The sequence below is a fragment of the Chelmon rostratus genome, chromosome 23 (genome assembly GCF_017976325.1).
Source record: "Chelmon rostratus isolate fCheRos1 chromosome 23, fCheRos1.pri, whole genome shotgun sequence".
Lineage (NCBI taxonomy): Eukaryota > Metazoa > Chordata > Actinopteri > Chaetodontiformes > Chaetodontidae > Chelmon > Chelmon rostratus.
In genome coordinates this window covers 510,005-524,176 of record NC_055680.1, presented here as the reverse complement: position 1 = coordinate 524,176, position 14,172 = coordinate 510,005, and the positions used below count along the sequence as shown (strand labels likewise).

General features: G+C 41.3%; 1 protein-coding gene across 1 annotated transcript; it reads right to left on the bottom strand.

The window, feature by feature from the left end:
- Positions 1-107: 107 nt before the first annotated feature.
- Positions 108-11,203, bottom strand: si:dkey-6n21.12 (schwannomin-interacting protein 1). Its single transcript, XM_041964928.1, has 7 exons — positions 10,888-11,203; positions 9,788-10,047; positions 8,803-8,930; positions 4,509-4,620; positions 3,453-3,587; positions 3,217-3,334; positions 108-3,088 (listed from the first exon to the last, which is right to left on the bottom strand). Exons 2-7 carry the CDS (start codon positions 10,043-10,045, stop codon positions 2,988-2,990), a joined length of 852 nt encoding a protein of 283 aa, XP_041820862.1. The 5' UTR covers positions 10,046-10,047; positions 10,888-11,203; the 3' UTR covers positions 108-2,987.
- Positions 11,204-14,172: the final 2,969 nt, after the last annotated feature.

Below are 14,172 nucleotides of genomic sequence, written 5' to 3'. Positions count from 1 at the left end.
ACAGAAGGATCATGAATCCTGGCTCCTTGCTCTGGAGAAAGCTGTTGAGTTGACTGGCTAGAATCCCACACTGAAGAGTAGAAACACACAGAGACACTGAGTTACATACAGGAGACTATTTATTTATCCACTGACCAATACACATACACACAATATACATCGCTGACTTGACAAATACTTTATTCATTTGAAGGCACAATCTGATACCAAATGTAAACAAAATGGTCAACCCCACACATAAATTAAAAGAAATGGAGGGTGAGATCAATCTCAAGTTGATTTGACAATTTTTCAATACACAGAATGATACAACATTAAGACTAAATCTAAATTATCATTAAGCCTGAAGGCTCTGTGCCAAAACGCTTTAGTGTTTTTCTATTGTGATGTGAACCAGAATAAACATGTGAAATGTGAGTATTTTATCCTTCTTGACTTAGTAACTTGGGATGTGCTACCTCTTTATATTATTTGGAATATGCTCATTGAATTTTGCATTTTTTTAAATGTCTGTCTCAGAAACGCTACAGCTGAGTGTACTGTAATGTCCACTCAGTTATTAGAGCCCAACACACTAAAGTGATCAACTGCTGGTTGCTAACAGTGTTGAGAACATCTTGCTGTCACTTGGTCTATAATATTGGGTATCCTGTATATGCTTAATGTGTGCTGAAAATTCAGAAATTAAATCTGGTATGCAAATAATTACTGGTTTCTAATAAATGGCAGGTAAATGCCATAAATTCAGCGTCATCACATGGTTCAAATAGCTTCGTCTTTTTTCTGTGTTGAGTTACTGTGAATGAAAAGTCAACACTTCCTGAAGTAGCTCACACAAACAGCTCACCAGGAATGAGCTGTTGGAAGGCTCTAAATGTGAAACATACTGTATTGCATTAAGTGTTGAGTGGTAGCCAAACAGCAAACAAAAAAGGTCAAAGTTCAATGCAGTTACTTTGTGAATGGGAGCAGTATTTCGTTAAAAAGAGAAAATGAGAGCAGAGGAGTAGTGAGGATGACATGACATCCTGATGACATATAATGATGGACTTAGTACTGTGGAAATGTTTTTTATACTGAAGTTATAAAGACAATATGTAAACATTGTTTTGTATACTGTTCAATGATAAATATTAAGACCTTATGCCAAGACTAAAAAAGCTAACTGTTGAATAAAAAGATAAATGATATCTTCCCTTACATAGCCAGAAAAGGCACTTTAGTGAAGAAAAATAAAAATGTGCTTACTTTGTTGTACATAACATCAAATTTAGTTCTCCAGCTAAAAAGCCTACACATGCATAATAAAAAAAAAAACACGTAACATCTTCCAAAAAGATCAGAGAACATAACTACACTTAATAAAGTAGAAAACAAAGACAGATTGTTCAGTTGGCAGAATTAATAGCTTCTTAACAGGAATCCCTTTTTAATTGCACTTTAAGCATTTAGAATGGATGCTAAACACAACAACATGTAAGCTTTGCTCCAGTGTCGACAAAAGATATCCTTAACTTTACAGATTGCTATGTGTTGTGATATTGATGCTATTCCACCTTCTGCTTTTAAAAGGCTAAATATTGTCCTGCTGTTTTTGTAGAAGCTCCAACCAAGTTATATGATGAACTGTGGAACTGCAAAGCAAGATTCATCCTCTGACACTATTTTTAGTGAACATCAGGAAGTAACAAAGCAGGAATAACATAGTTGGATGGCAACATGTCTAGTAAAAATGTACATTTTTTCTGTCCTCTTCAATTCCACTTCATGACTGAGCCTATAGTGACACTACCTGTTTTGGGAAGTCAACAATAACAGCCAGTTAAAGACCGACATATACTAACTAGAGAAGCTAATTTTAAAAACAACTAATTTTAAGTGAAGTTAGGAATGTTAGATAGCAAAAAACGCAAGAGCTATTTACTTAACAGAGATATGTTTGACAAATTTTGGTTGTGAACTGGCATAGAACAACAATTTTGGTTTGATGACCTGTTGATCTTTGCTCCATTGTGCTACTGGTGGTCAAAGCCTCCACAGGATACCGTTAAGGCTGAACGCTGAAACTTTCACCAACACTGGACACATCCGTTCAATGAACATTCTGATGTTTCAAACTCAACATGCTCTCACTTCATCCAGATTTGCTGAAGCAAAATGTTATTTTTCTTTTGTTAAGAACCATGAAAAGCAAAATGTCATCTTTACTGCTGAAGCTGAGAGACCCATTGCTTGTGAACTGAGCCTTTCCAGGATGCTCCTTTCATACCCAAACATGTTACCAATGAACATGTTTACCTGTGGAATGATCCACACAGGTGATTTTGGAGCATTCCACAACTTTCCCGGTCTTTTGTTGCTTTTGTCCAAACATGTTTGAAACGTCTTTCTGCATGAAGTTCAGAATAGGCATATACAAAAATGTTGATGGTGTGTTAAGTCTGCTTCCAGTCTTGGTGCTAAGATGAATTTAGCATGACCCAGACATTTATGTGCTATGGGCATGGTGGAGGTGAAATTTGTACTGGTCTTTTAATCTGACTCAGAGTAAGAAGGTAAAAGATCATGTTCCTTTAAGGCCACCATTCACTATTTGCTGTGTCCAGCTCGGTTTCAGTAGTTGATGGTACCATATGGCTCTGACACTGTGACCGCAGCTCCTAAGACAAAGCTGGTTCTGTCACATGCACATGCATGTCATCAAGTGAGACAAAGTTTCCCCAATAAACACACAACACAGAAGAAAAAATACTAAAAAATACTATGCAACTGAATGTCCAAGTCCTTTCAGGGAGTGACACTCTTCACAGTGATTGGCTGGTCAGACCAACAGCAGGAGGGACTGACTGAGATGTTTGTGGAGGCCACTGTGGTACCGTCTGACTCACAACAAAGTTCTCACAGAGTGTGACACTTGTTCAAATGTTCCTGTGACATAATCCTTCCTGACTTGACAGGTGAACTTCAGCTGGGAGCAACTGGCAGGTTCACAGCGATGTCAAATCCTGGACCTCCAGCAGCATGGCGTCCTGCTCTGTCCTCAGCTGGTCTCGAACCTGGAGGCTACCCACCAGCTCTGAGCTCAGGTCTGATGTGGACAGATGAAAAATAAGTTCAACAGGTCATGACAGTCAAATTTTCTTTTTAAATGATATAGTTAGGTTTGAAGTTAAGAATGTTGTAGATGCAGTGTTATTACTGTGTGTAGGTGGTTACCTTGTATGGCCTGGCTGAGAGACATGGAAAGAGCATTCAGCTCCTTAATACTGAAGTTTTGTAAATCACTGTGCTCCAAATGTCTCCTCTGGACTAAAAGATCACTACAAGCTGCAGTCTGAAAGGAGAGGAGAGAAAAGATGGATGATGAGAGGAGAGGAAAGAGTAAGAGAAGTGTGATAAAGTGTATTTTGGAGTAAAAGACACTGCAACACAATTAGATGTTTAACTCTCACCGAAGTTTTGTGGTCTGTTCTCAGTCTGTCTCGTAGGTTCCTCAGAGTGTTCCTGAAGCCTCTGGATTTTGGTTTTTCTGTCTTGGTAGGAGGCTGAGGATTCTTGTGGACATGAACAGTCCCTTTCTTCATTAGCTAGGATGGACAACAGTGTGGGAAGAACATATATGTACATGAAAGACAAGAGGAGAGTGTGGTTCTAGTGATATTTCTCAAACTCTTTTTTATTTCCTTTTACTGTTTGTTGCTGCAATCATGTAGTTAGACCATATAGATAACTTAGTTTCAACCCATCTAATATAAACTGTAGTAGGGTTTGGCAGTATGATGGTTTAAATCATGCAACAGTAGAAATCTATCCATCAGCAGAGATTCGGCTTGAGCACATTCACAGTGTATGCCCTGCTGCTCTGCTACACACTGAGCAAGTGGGCAAGTAGAAGACATTGCATGTGTCATGCAATGCAGTGTAGCTGCTACATACTCTGTTCTGTTGGCCTGTATTTGCTTTCCACTCTTTCGTTGATGTTGCGAATACATCCAAATACATGTAGTATTGAGATCAACAGAAAAACATCCTAACACAAATGAGTCCGCCTTCTCCTCCTGCACACTACCCAGGTGCCACCCCTTACTTAAATCAAACGAGTATTTCCAAAAGGGTGAGAACTTGTCTGACAAGTACGAATCTCTGCTGTAAATTTGGGGCGGGCAGCGCAATGTAGCAATGTTGCTCCCTTGCAAGGTTATGTGATTTGGGCAGCAATACTCTTTTGAGTATTTCTTTTGAGGCTTTTGTTTTATCTGTTATCTCATGCAAGGCAGTTGTTCTTGGAAATTCCAAATAAAAGAAGCAAGTGTGATGAAGTATGGTACATTATGGTTATTTTAACCCATTTCTTAATTGAATTAACAGAACAATTTCTCTATTGTGATGTGATGTACCATTACTGTCACAGAAAATTAACATATACCATCATAGGAAATTTTGGCCATATCGCACACCCCTAAACTGTAGTATTCCATTGGATGAAATTTGTTTTAAGAGGCAGTTACTCGTGTGTTGCTGCGTTCCTCCTTGTTGATTTCTTCCTCCTTCTCCATCTCCTCCTCCTCACTTTCACTGTTGTTGATGAAGCAGAGCTGAAGATTCATCTGTGTCTGCAGGCTGAAGGATAAACAACAGTCAAACAAACTTGATGTGGTAGATTCATACGGGTGAGTAAGACTGACTGAATGCTGTAGGGTGAGAAAATGACATTCACAGCTATCTCGTATTAATTACAAAACATTAGCTTACAGGGGAAAAAGTGTAAAAAAAGTCAAGAGTAAAATTTGTAGTAGGGATGCATACCAGTATCAGCATCAGGTATCTGGTCTGATACTGTGCTCATGTACTGAGAATTGTAATCGGAAAACTACGCCGATACAAGCGTTCCCGATACCACTTGACAGCAATGTGGCATTAACCTCTCTTCAGTTGAGCAGGTAGGCGGAGGAGGAGGAAAGTCAGCAGTTTGGAGATATTTTAGGTAGAGCAGATTGCAAACTATGTTCTGCTTACAAGAGGGGAGATGAAAAGTAGGTCCTTTATCACAGGCAGTTAGATTCTCTGGTGTACACCCTCTCTCATGCTCTTCTCCCAATTAAGAGTTTATTTCAACCAAACCAGAGTTGGTGGCGAGACACGTTAATGTTGACTGTACAACAAGTGTGACATCGACATCATATTACAAGAGCAGAACATTTAACTGGTGTTAAAGGAACTTAAACTTTAACCATTAAGCTGGTGTAAGTCATATTTATGAGACTGACTTCAGTTTATAAATGTTGATGATGAATACTCCATGCATGCCAAGGTTTGTCAGAGAGTTACAGAACTTTCTGTGCTTTGACCAATTCTATTCACCTTAAATATGTGTCATTTAGGCAATATTAACACACAAAAAAACATTTTTCATTTCTATGCAGATGATACCCAGTTCTATTCTTCAGTGAGCCAGATGAAACCAGTCAAATCAGTTAGCCAAACCTCAAGCATGTCTTAAGGACACAAAGACCTAAATGACCTGATATTGTCTGCTACTAATCTTGGGCAAAACTGAACTTCAATCTTTCTAAATATTCTAACTCCTCAAATCGTGTCCCAAGAATCAGCAGCCATGAGCTCTACAAAGCAGCTGCTACAAAAAGGCAAATCAAACGCCAATTTGACTGCAAAAGACCTTCATGAAAATTTATCAGACTCTGGAGTGGTGGTGCACTGTTCCTACTGCAACCCCCTTTCCAAAGAAGTTGGGACACTGAGTAAAATGTAAATAGACACAGAATGTGATGATTTGCAAAACACTGAAACCCCATATGTAACTGAAAATAGCGCGAAGACAACTAATCATTACCATTACCATATATCATCACCAAGCTGAAGGTTTTGCACCCACCATCATTGAAAATCTGTGGCTAGACCTCACAAGAGCAGTGCATGCAAGGATGCCTAAGAAGAATGGGTAAAAATCCCAAAAACAAGAATTTAAAGAGTCTTAGCTGCCTACAAATGCCTTACAAATTGTGATACTTGCCAAAGAGAGCTAAGCACTGACCACGCAGGGTGTTTTGGGCCCTTTTCCTTTTTGTTATTTTGAAACTATAGTAGATGGAAATATAAAAGTAATCTTGCTGAAAATGTTGAAGAAATGTGTCATATCTAACTTAATTATTTTTGGAAATTAGTTAATCTTGATTTTGATTCTATTTTCAGCCAATTAAGAATTGCATTCTTTTTTTGATGAGATGGCAGCTTGTTACAGCAGCTCCGACCGGTTTTCTTTGCTTTAATGTTTTCTTGTGTTTTTCTCAGGTTTTTTTCTGTCACTAGTCTTGGTCAATTGTGCGTATGAGACTAGTGCTTTGCTATTTACTCTTTTTTGGACAAGATCAGGAGATTCATTCAGTCACGGCTCCGCTGTTTACACTCAGGATCGGCTGTTAACGCTGAGCAACATGAGTGTACCTCCAGCGGAAAGACCGGAGATTCCTGCGGAAATAAGGAAACGGAGAAGGGGATGCAGAGCTGGAGTGCAGGGATAAGCAAAGACGGTATAAACCATTCATACCATCTCTTGTTATGAGATCTCCCCCTAACAAGATGCAAGAGCTAACGGTGCTAACCAGACTACAGCGGGAGTACCGGGAGTGTAGCATGATGTGCTTCATGGAGACGTGGCTGAACGAACTCACGCTTACTGTACGCAAACACAAAGGCCAACAGTTCTTTACCCCTCCCCCACTGGGCCGATCTGATCACAACCTGGTTTATCTGCTACCTACTTACTTTTGGTGATTAAACAACAGCCAACCCTGTCTCCAGGCATGTGACGACATGGTTAGAGGAGTCCAGTGTAGCACTGAGGAACTGTTTCGACACCACCGACTGGGAGGTGTTGTGCAGTACACAGGGGGAGGACACTGACAGTTTGACAACATGCATCACAGACTACATTAACTTCTGTGTGGACAACACTGTGCCTACCAGGAAGGTGCAGTGTTTCCCAAACATCAAACCTGAGTGTCCCCTGAAAACCCTACTGAACGAGAAGAAAGGGTTATTAAGTCTGGGGATAGAACTGAGCTGTAGAGGGTGCAGAGGGAGCTAAAAAGAGAGACCAGGAAAGGCAAGGAGAGCTACAAGAGGAAACTGGAGGAGCGCCTGCAGGGGAACAACACCAGAGAGGTTTGGAGGGACCTGAAAACAATCTCAGGCCACAGCAGTGACAATGGCAGTGCCCCTGAATCTGGAGATCTGGTATGGGCAAATGAGCTGAACCTGTTTTGCAACAGGTTTGATTCTACCCCTGTTCCCTCCCCCACCAACTAGAGCCTGACCAGACGGCATTGCTTCTCTGTACCCCCTCCCTCCCCCCCGGAGCATCTCTGACAACAGTAGCTCAGTCCTCACACCACTTCACCCCCCTCCAATCCACATCACAGACCACTGACCCCTCCCGCCACCTTACCCAACCCCCTGCCCTATTGGTGTGGAAAACGCAATAATCTACCTGCTGCACAGATCTTTTTCTCACCTGGAGAGCACTGGGAGCATGGTGAGGGTCATGTTTTTTGATTTGTGCAAAATTCGCAGGGTACTGTGCTCTCTCCTTTTCTCTTCACCCTCTACACATCTGACTTCAGACACAACACATTCAGAAGTTCTCCAATGAGTGCGTAGGACACTTTTAAAGACATTTTATGACTCTGTGGTTGCATCTTCTATCTCCTACTCAGTGGTCTGCTGGGGCTGTGGAAGCTCTGAGAGGGACAGAAAGAGACTGAACACACTGGTCAGGAGAGCTGGCTCTGTCCGTAACTGGCCTCTGGACACCACTGAGAATGTAGGTGAGAGGAGGATGTAAGCCAAGCTGACATTTATCATTAACAACCTCTCTCACCCCCTGCACAACACTATAGTGGCCCTCAGCAGCTCCTTCAGTAACAGACTGCTGCATCCACTCTGTAAGAAAGAACGCTACCGAAGGTCCGTCATTCCGACAGCAGTCAGGTTATTTAACCCAGGCATTATATAATGTAGCACTGTATCCACACACTTACTGTTCTTCTTTGAGCTGCTGTAAACATCCTTCTATCTCAGACATGCTTTAACCGGTGCAATATTACATTCATTTTTCCTCAAATACTACACTATTTCCACTGTGACACATTTATTTATATTTATCTACTGTGCAATAGAGCAAATACTGTACTTGACTTATCCATAACCACATGCAATTTTTGTTTCAATCCCTGTGCAGTTTTTCAATATTTCTCAAGTACTTTCCATTGGCAATATATTTTCTATAGTCTTTTGTATAAAACATACATATATCAACTTCTTATTTTGTAGTTTTCATTTTCCATTGCCTTTACTATTGCTATTTTTATAGATGCTGTTAACACCAAATTTGCCCATCTGGGGATTGATAAAGTTGATCTTATCATTCCACCCATAAACTGCATATCTGTCCAACACTTTCATAGCACAGGGCTTCATGTCAGCTGCAATTTCTACGGCCTGCATGCAATCTAAAGTAATGGGACTATCGACAGGCTGTTAGTTCTGTTGTTATACAGTTGACATCAATCAATAAATCTCGATTTAGATTTGTTTTTTCTTGGTATTGTTTCTCAATTAGACAGGCTAAACCTCTACAATGAGATTTGTGCATGTTAGTCGTTTTAAGAGATGATACACACCGAATCCAAATGACATCACACACATAACACCATGCTCATGAGTAATAGCAGTCTCCTCAGAAGTGAGGCGTGTGTGTGTGTGTGTGTGTGTGTGTGTGCTTACCGGGAGGTAAGTGCCAGCACATGACTGTTACAGGCATCATCTCCGTCCTCCCACTTCTCTGCCCTCTTTCCTCTCTCCTCTGTCCAACTCAGTGGAGTTCTGCCTCGCTCCAGAGAAGAAACTCCACTCTGAAAAACACACCAGACATGTGCTACATAGGTAATACATAAACATGGCAAATTGGGACAGTAGTGTTAATATATTTTTCATTGGTGTGATTGCTATTTGCTTTCTATAGAGTAACTGTCATTTTCGAACTTGAAGCACCCTAACCCCTAACCCTAAAACTAGATGTATATAAAATCTAAAACTAAATTAGCAAATGCACTCTGAAAACTAACTAAGACTGCACTAAAATGAAAATTTAAGCTCAAAACTAAAACAAAATAAATACTAATTGGAAATTCAAAACTATTATGACCTTGTCTGAAAACAAAAAGTGAAATAAAAATATACCGGCTTTACCAGTGTGGGAGGCTTCAACACACAGTATGTAATTTTTATCCACTAGACTCTCAATCAAAACATAACCCCTGAATGTGAAGTATGGTGACAGTCTCCCCTTCTGTTCCTGAGTTATGATGTTGAATAATGGCCAGAAAAGTTTTTTTTGCAGAACATTATGATGTCAGTGAAACTATGACACAATTTCTAAAATATCTGAAACATCTGTTAATAAATGTATCTATGTATCTATCTAATGTCATGGTCAGGTCCTCCTTGGAGTTGAATATCAACAGGTGTTTCATCCTCCTATGAGTTAGGTGTTCCATAGGTTTTGAGAAGTAGACCCAAGTGTGAGAGTGACTAACCACAGTAGCAGACCCCGAGTTAAAGTGATCTCTGTTTCTGTAACTGAAAACTCAGTTTCCCCCAGGTCATAGACTTTGACTAAACCTGCTTTCTGGAACACACTTGTGTACTCTCAACTCCACAATAATACTGAGTGTTCCCAGCCCAGGACTAAAAATCATACTCCTCTGACCTTTGCCCTCTTGTCCTTCTTTTCTTCTTCTTGCTTCTCTAGCTCAGCGATGCGCAGGCTCAATGCCTCCCAGTGCATGATGGGAAGGCCCAGATTGTCCTCACCGTAGCTTTCCTGCCACACCAGTGCTGCACCCTCCGAACCCTCATCCTCCTCCTCATCATTGTCAGTGTCGTCATCACTCCTCCTTTCGTCTTCTGCCTCGTTACTCTCCTTCTCTTCTCGCTGCTGCCTCTGTCTTTCCTTCTCCCCCTCCATCTCTAGAGGGGTGGAGGCAGAAGGATACAGATTCAAATCCTTTGCATGTGTCTGAGACAGAGCATTCTATGGATAAAATCTGAGTGTTGCAAGACTATAATGATGATCAATATAGGAATTATAAATGAACCAGATTGGGGTGACTGTGGCTCAGAAAGTAGAGCAGTCATCCACTTGTCACAAGGTCGCTGGTCCATCCCTGGCCTCAGCAACCCCAAATTGCTCCCGATGCTGTACATCGATGTATGAGTGTGATAATATGTGAATGGGTGAATGAATGCTTGTGTTGGAAAAGCACTTTTTTGTCATCAGGCTAGAAAAGCACCATATAAATACAGTCCGATTACCATGTTAGCTGGCTGTCTAAAATGAGGACTGTTGTAGACACTGAGGTCATGGCCTCAAGATTTTTCCAGGAAATTCTGGGTTTTCAGTAACCTGGGGTGAGTTAAGATTCTACATTTTTGCCAACTGAACACATTTAAATGTGGTTACTTTCAGGGATATAAAAAAAAATCTTAACCAGAGTCTTGTTTCTGCCAGTGTGAAGAGGGCTTTCAGATAATCCCAGTCTAGCAGTCTGGCAGCTGGCAGCCACAACATGTTTCCATTATGTTTTCCAAAGTTAGGAAAGCAAAGCTTAAAGTGTCCCCACAGTGAGGTAAAGGGTGGTGGTAGTGGTGGTGGTGCCCTCAGGATTTACGGCCCTGCCTACACTCAAAGTCAGAGCAGCTAGCGTGGACTTCAAAGCTTTGGACCTGGAATCTTTTGTGGAAATGACTAGCCTCATATACATCATGTATCTCAACAAACTGTCTTTAGTAATTCAAAAAGTGACTTACCACTTTCTCTGAAATAAACCAACAGCTCTACTGGTCTCGTTGTCAGATAAGTAGGTGAGAGCTTCGCCACATAGCTCCTCAGCTCCTCCTCGTTATCTTCCCCCTTCCCTGCTTTCCATCAGGAGTTCACTCCCTGTCTTCTTACTCAACGAGCCAAAACAAGCGGAAAATATGTCCACAGGACCCGTTCAAATCTCATTCGTCTCAGTCGGCCTTCTTACTTATATTGTGTCTTGGCAGTTAAATCTTTTTGGACACCTTTCAGGCATCCACTCACTTCTGTTTCAAACAAACGAACAAAGGCTCCAACTTTTAGAATTCCGCACACAGGAACAAGTTGGCAAGTGAAAATTCAACCCAGGAACTTCCTGTCGCTGCCTTCAAAATAAGAGTCATCGTGATGGTTAGCTGCTACCTAACGCGATAAACTAACCCTAAGCCTAACTTAATAACCATAAAAAAAGACTTCCCTCTACCCTACCTTAGTTACACTGAATTGTAGCAAAATACATCGTAGAATACGATCATACATATTATTACAATGGATGTAATATGGAGGGTGAGAATGCTCCAGCTGCCAGGCTTACACTGCTTTAATAAAATATCCCCATGATAATATTTAATACTTGATTCCGACTGTATTAATTTTTTTGTGTATATGATATAATATATAATGAACATACTCTGATCAAAGAAGTATACGTATTATATTGTATTAATGGTAGCCTATATTGTTCGGAAAAAAGACAACAAATACAAACTAATTGATTGCTTAAGGTGGAATTTATGTTATACTGAACAATAGAAACAAAAGACTTCTAATGACTCAGTAACATTTACTAAACATTGTTTTGCATGGAAGCAGCATGGCTAGCCTGATGTGTTAGATGGTTTGTTACACTGAACCATCTGGGAAGTCCTTTCAAACAGTTTGGAAAAGGTGAACACTTTCAAAAATAATAATAAAAAAATACTGAAATACTTCGTAGGTGATTGGATGATCCATCTGTCTATCGTGGCCTAACGTCCAAATCAGATCAACAAACAGCATGGCAATAGATTTCTGGAGGCAGGTGTCACAGAGTACACCAGTGAACATCCCAGTCTTTGGACATTGAGATTGTATACCTGTTCATCTCAACCACAAACTGGACTGGACAAACCACACAGATGCCCTGTGCAAGAAGCATCAACTAAATCTGCTAAGAAGACAGAGGTCCTTTGGGGTATGCAGGAGAACATTTTATGACACTGTGGTGGCATCTGCAGTTTTCTGGGGAGTAGTCTGCTGGGGCTGTGGAAGCTCTGAGAGGGACTGAAAGAGACTGAACAAACTGGTTAGGAGAGCTGGCTCTGTCCTGGACTGCCCTCTGGACACCATCAAGGAGGTGGGTGAGAGGAGGATATTAGCCAAGCTGAAATCAATCATGGACAACCCCTCTCACCCCCTGCATGAGACAGTGACGGCCTTAGGCAGCTCCTTCAGCAACTGGTGGACTGCTGGATCCAGTGTGTAAGAAGGAACGCGACCACAGGTCTTTCATTCCAATAACTGTCAGACTGTTCAATTAAACATCATGCACTGCACTAATGTTGTTTCACATCATAACATCACAAACCTATGTTTTGCACTATTGTTTTTGATGTTTTAACATCAGTGACATTTATGTGTAGAAATGGTAACTTATCCCTCCTTTTACCAGGGTGATGGTATTCATCCAAACAGGCTGGGCAGCAGCGTACTGTCTGGCAACCTCCAACACGCAGTATTGAACGCATGACTGATAACAACTACCCTCCCCCCCACCCCCCGGCTCTGTCAGGGGAAAAGCCCACCACTCCTTCTCCCCCTCTGTGCCCCCTCTCCATCCTACAAGTCTGCAACCTTTCCCAATCTCTAGGCATCTCCTCTCACCTGACACCGCTCCCATTGATGAATCTGCCGCCATCGCCATTACACCATGCAATTCCCCACTCGTCATTTCTGTCTTCATCTTGTATAGACGTCGCCCTGCTCAAAGTCACCAACAAGGGGCACACACATGTCTCCTGCGTTCATCGCTTCCCTCCTCCCTTCCTCCTCCCTCGACTATTAAGATAGCACTGATCAATGCCAGATCTCTTAACAATAAGACTTTTATTTTGAAAAACTTTTTTTCTGCTCACACTTTGGATTTTTTATTGTTAACCTAAACCTGGCAAAAGCCAGGTGATGCCAGTTCCTTTTCTGAGCTCCTCCCTCCTAGCTGCTCTTTTTTCAGCTGTCCACGAGCCATAGGCCAAGGTGGTGGTCTAGCCTCTGTGTTCAACAATAAATTCAAATGCAGATTATTCACAACAAATACTTACTCTAGTTTTGAGCTGCAGGTCTTTGTGTTAGACAGAAATTGCTCCATCCTGTGTGCTATTATCTACCGTCCTCTCGGACGGTAAAATTCTCCAGAATTTTAGTGTTTTTAGCAGAGTTTTTACCAAAATGTGACAAGATTCTAATCTGTAATTCTCGACTCTGTAGCTCCTGTAAGGATAAAATCCTCAAAGTCCAGGGCTGATCCGTGGCAGAATGATCATACCTGTGCTCTTAGGCAAGACTGCAGACGGGCAGAACGGAAATGGAAGAAACAAAAATCTCCCATTTTGCTGGGTATCTGGAGGGACAAGTTAGCTACTTATCAAAGAACTATGAGAGACGCAAAATCACTCTATCTGTCCAGACTCATCTCTACGAGCAGCAATCGTCCAAGGGTATTATTCAGTCCCATAAACTCTGTCATTAATCCATGCACTAGTAGCCCTACAGATGCTTCAACAGCAACATGTGAAGAGTTTTTAAAATTCTTCGTTGGCAAAATTGTTTCTGCACCCGACTGCTGTTTTAAATCATTTTGACCCTGTTTCCCTCCCCCTCCTCTCTGAGATCGTGCAAAAGCTAAAGGCGACCAACTGTCCCCCAGACATTGTCCCCGCTAAGGTGCTGAAAGAGGTATTTCATACTGGCGGACCTTACCTTCTTGTTTTTATCAATATGTGCCTTAGCTCAGGTACCATCCCAGATGTTTTTAAACACGACGTGGTCAGACCACCTCTTAAGAAACCTCACCTGGATCCCTCAGTTTTATCTAACTTTAGGCCTGTTTCTCACCTGTCTTTTTTATCCAAGGTCTTAGAGAAGGTCGTTTTTATTCAGTTACAATCTTATCTGGAAGACAATGCCATTTTCAAAAAATATCAATCTGGTTTTAGATCCCGCCATAGTACTGAGTCAGCCCTTCTTAAAATCCGATA